This window comes from Anarhichas minor, unplaced genomic scaffold (genome assembly GCF_050575085.1).
Source record: "Anarhichas minor isolate MPS153535 unplaced genomic scaffold, ASM5057508v1 ptg000038l, whole genome shotgun sequence".
Classification (NCBI taxonomy): domain Eukaryota; kingdom Metazoa; phylum Chordata; class Actinopteri; order Perciformes; family Anarhichadidae; genus Anarhichas; species Anarhichas minor.
In genome coordinates, this window is record NW_027466484.1 from 3,125,001 (window position 1) to 3,126,848 (window position 1,848).

The following is a 1,848-nucleotide window of genomic DNA, read 5'->3' on the forward strand; positions in this document are numbered from 1 at the left end:
GCAGACAGGTAGCAAGGCGTCTCAGCGGTTGAAGAAACGTCCTCCCAAAGGAATGTTCTTGAATCAGCAGGACGTTGTTTCTCTCTCGTCTTCGTCTGCTCAGGGACTCATCAGACAACTGGACGGTCAACTGGTCTCCATAAAGAGACAGGTCAGTCTACCTGTCTGTCTACCCGTCTGTCTGTCTCTCTCTTCTTCTGTAGGTGACGGTGGGGGGTCCCCGTGTCTCTCTCACCTGTGTCTCTCTGTGTTTCAGATTCAGACCATCAAACAGTCGAACGGCTCTCTGAAGGAGAAAATCAGCTCAGGAGTCAACGAGTACAGACAGCCTGAGGTAACAATGGCAATGCAGAAATACACAATGTGTGTTGCTGTTGCTGGTTGCCTGTTGGTGTTGCTGTAGTTGCTTTGTGTTTTCATGTTGTTGTTTTCTTGCTTCAGGTGAATCAGAAGTTTAACACTCGTTGGACCACAGAGGAGCAGCTGCTCGCTGTACAAGGTAATGTGTGAACTACCTGTACCCAGGTAGACTGAGACACCTGAACTACCTGTACCCAGGTAGACTGAGACACCTGAACTACCTGTACCCAGGTAGACTGAGACACCTGAACTACCTGTACCCAGGTAGACTGAGACACCTGAACTACCTGTACCCAGGTAGACTGAGACACCTGAACTACCTGTACCCAGGTAGACTGAGACACCTGAACTACCTGTACCCAGGTAGACTGAGACACCTGAACTACCTGTACCCAGGTAGACTGAGACACCTGAACTACCTGTACCCAGGTAGACTGAGACACCTGAACTACCTGTACCCAGGTAGACTGAGACACCTGAACTACCTGTACCCAGGTAGACTGAGACACCTGAACTACCTGTACCCAGGTAGACTGAGACACCTGAACTACCTGTACCCAGGTGAACTGAGACACATCTGAATGAATTAAACCTTGATCGCTTAAACCTCTCAGTCAGTGATTGGTCACTGACTCTCTCCCTCTCGTCCAATGACACGCAGCCATCAGGAAGTATGGGCGGGACTTCCAGGCAATCTCAGATGTGATTGGTAACAAGTCGGTGGTTCAGGTGAAGAACTTCCTGGTGAACTACAGACGGAGGTTTAACCTGGATGAGGTTCTTCAGGAGTGGGAGGCCGAACACGGGACGGATGGGGGAGACAGGGGAGGAGGAGAGGAGGACAAGATGGAGGACAAGATGGAGGAGTGTACTGCTGAGGAGGAGGAGTTCACTGCCACGGAAACAAAAGAGGTGAGGAGAAGTTTTCATGCTTACTACTAATCCCAGAATCCTCTCTGTCTGCTCGAACAGAGTTCTGCTGACTTTCTGTGTTCTACTGTGATCTACTTTCACTCTACTGTCACTCTTTTCTAACTCTACTGAGTTCTACTGTAACTCTACTGTTGTTCTACTGTAACTCTACTGTGTTCTACTGTAACTCTACTGTCTTTCTATTCTCCGTAGAACTCGTCCGACTCCCAGAAGCCCCTCCCATCTTGACTCTGACTCCGCCCTCTGGTTTTATGACATCATCATGAGTTTATTATTTTATTTTAGTGTGTTGGACTTTTATTGGTCAGTTATGAGGGTTGTGTCATGAACCTGTCATCACTGCCCTCTCTGAACCAATCAGAAATCAAAGTGGGTGGGGCCTGTTTTGTCTTGTTTTTTCTCACATATTTCACTTAAAAATGTTTTATGTTTTTATTTTTTGTCTTTGGGGGTGGGGCTTCACCATGTTGGATGATGTCACTCAGGTATGGGGGCGTGACTAAAAACAAAAACTTCATCAATAAATGAGTTTGTTTCTTCTCTTTTCTATGTTCA

General features: G+C 47.3%; 1 protein-coding gene across 1 annotated transcript in view; it reads left to right on the forward strand.

Moving 5' to 3' along the window:
- Window positions 1-1,340, forward strand: part of rcor1 (REST corepressor 1) — a 9,203-nt gene extending 7,863 nt beyond the window's left edge. Inside the window, exons 9-12 of the mRNA XM_076107341.1 lie at window positions 5-151; window positions 257-334; window positions 442-499; window positions 1,022-1,340. Of these exons, the coding sequence (XP_075963456.1) occupies window positions 5-151; window positions 257-334; window positions 442-499; window positions 1,022-1,302 (564 nt within the window). The 3' untranslated portion in view covers window positions 1,303-1,340. The remainder of the gene's footprint in view (window positions 1-4; window positions 152-256; window positions 335-441; window positions 500-1,021) is intronic.
- The last annotated feature ends 508 nt before the right edge of the window (window positions 1,341-1,848 follow it).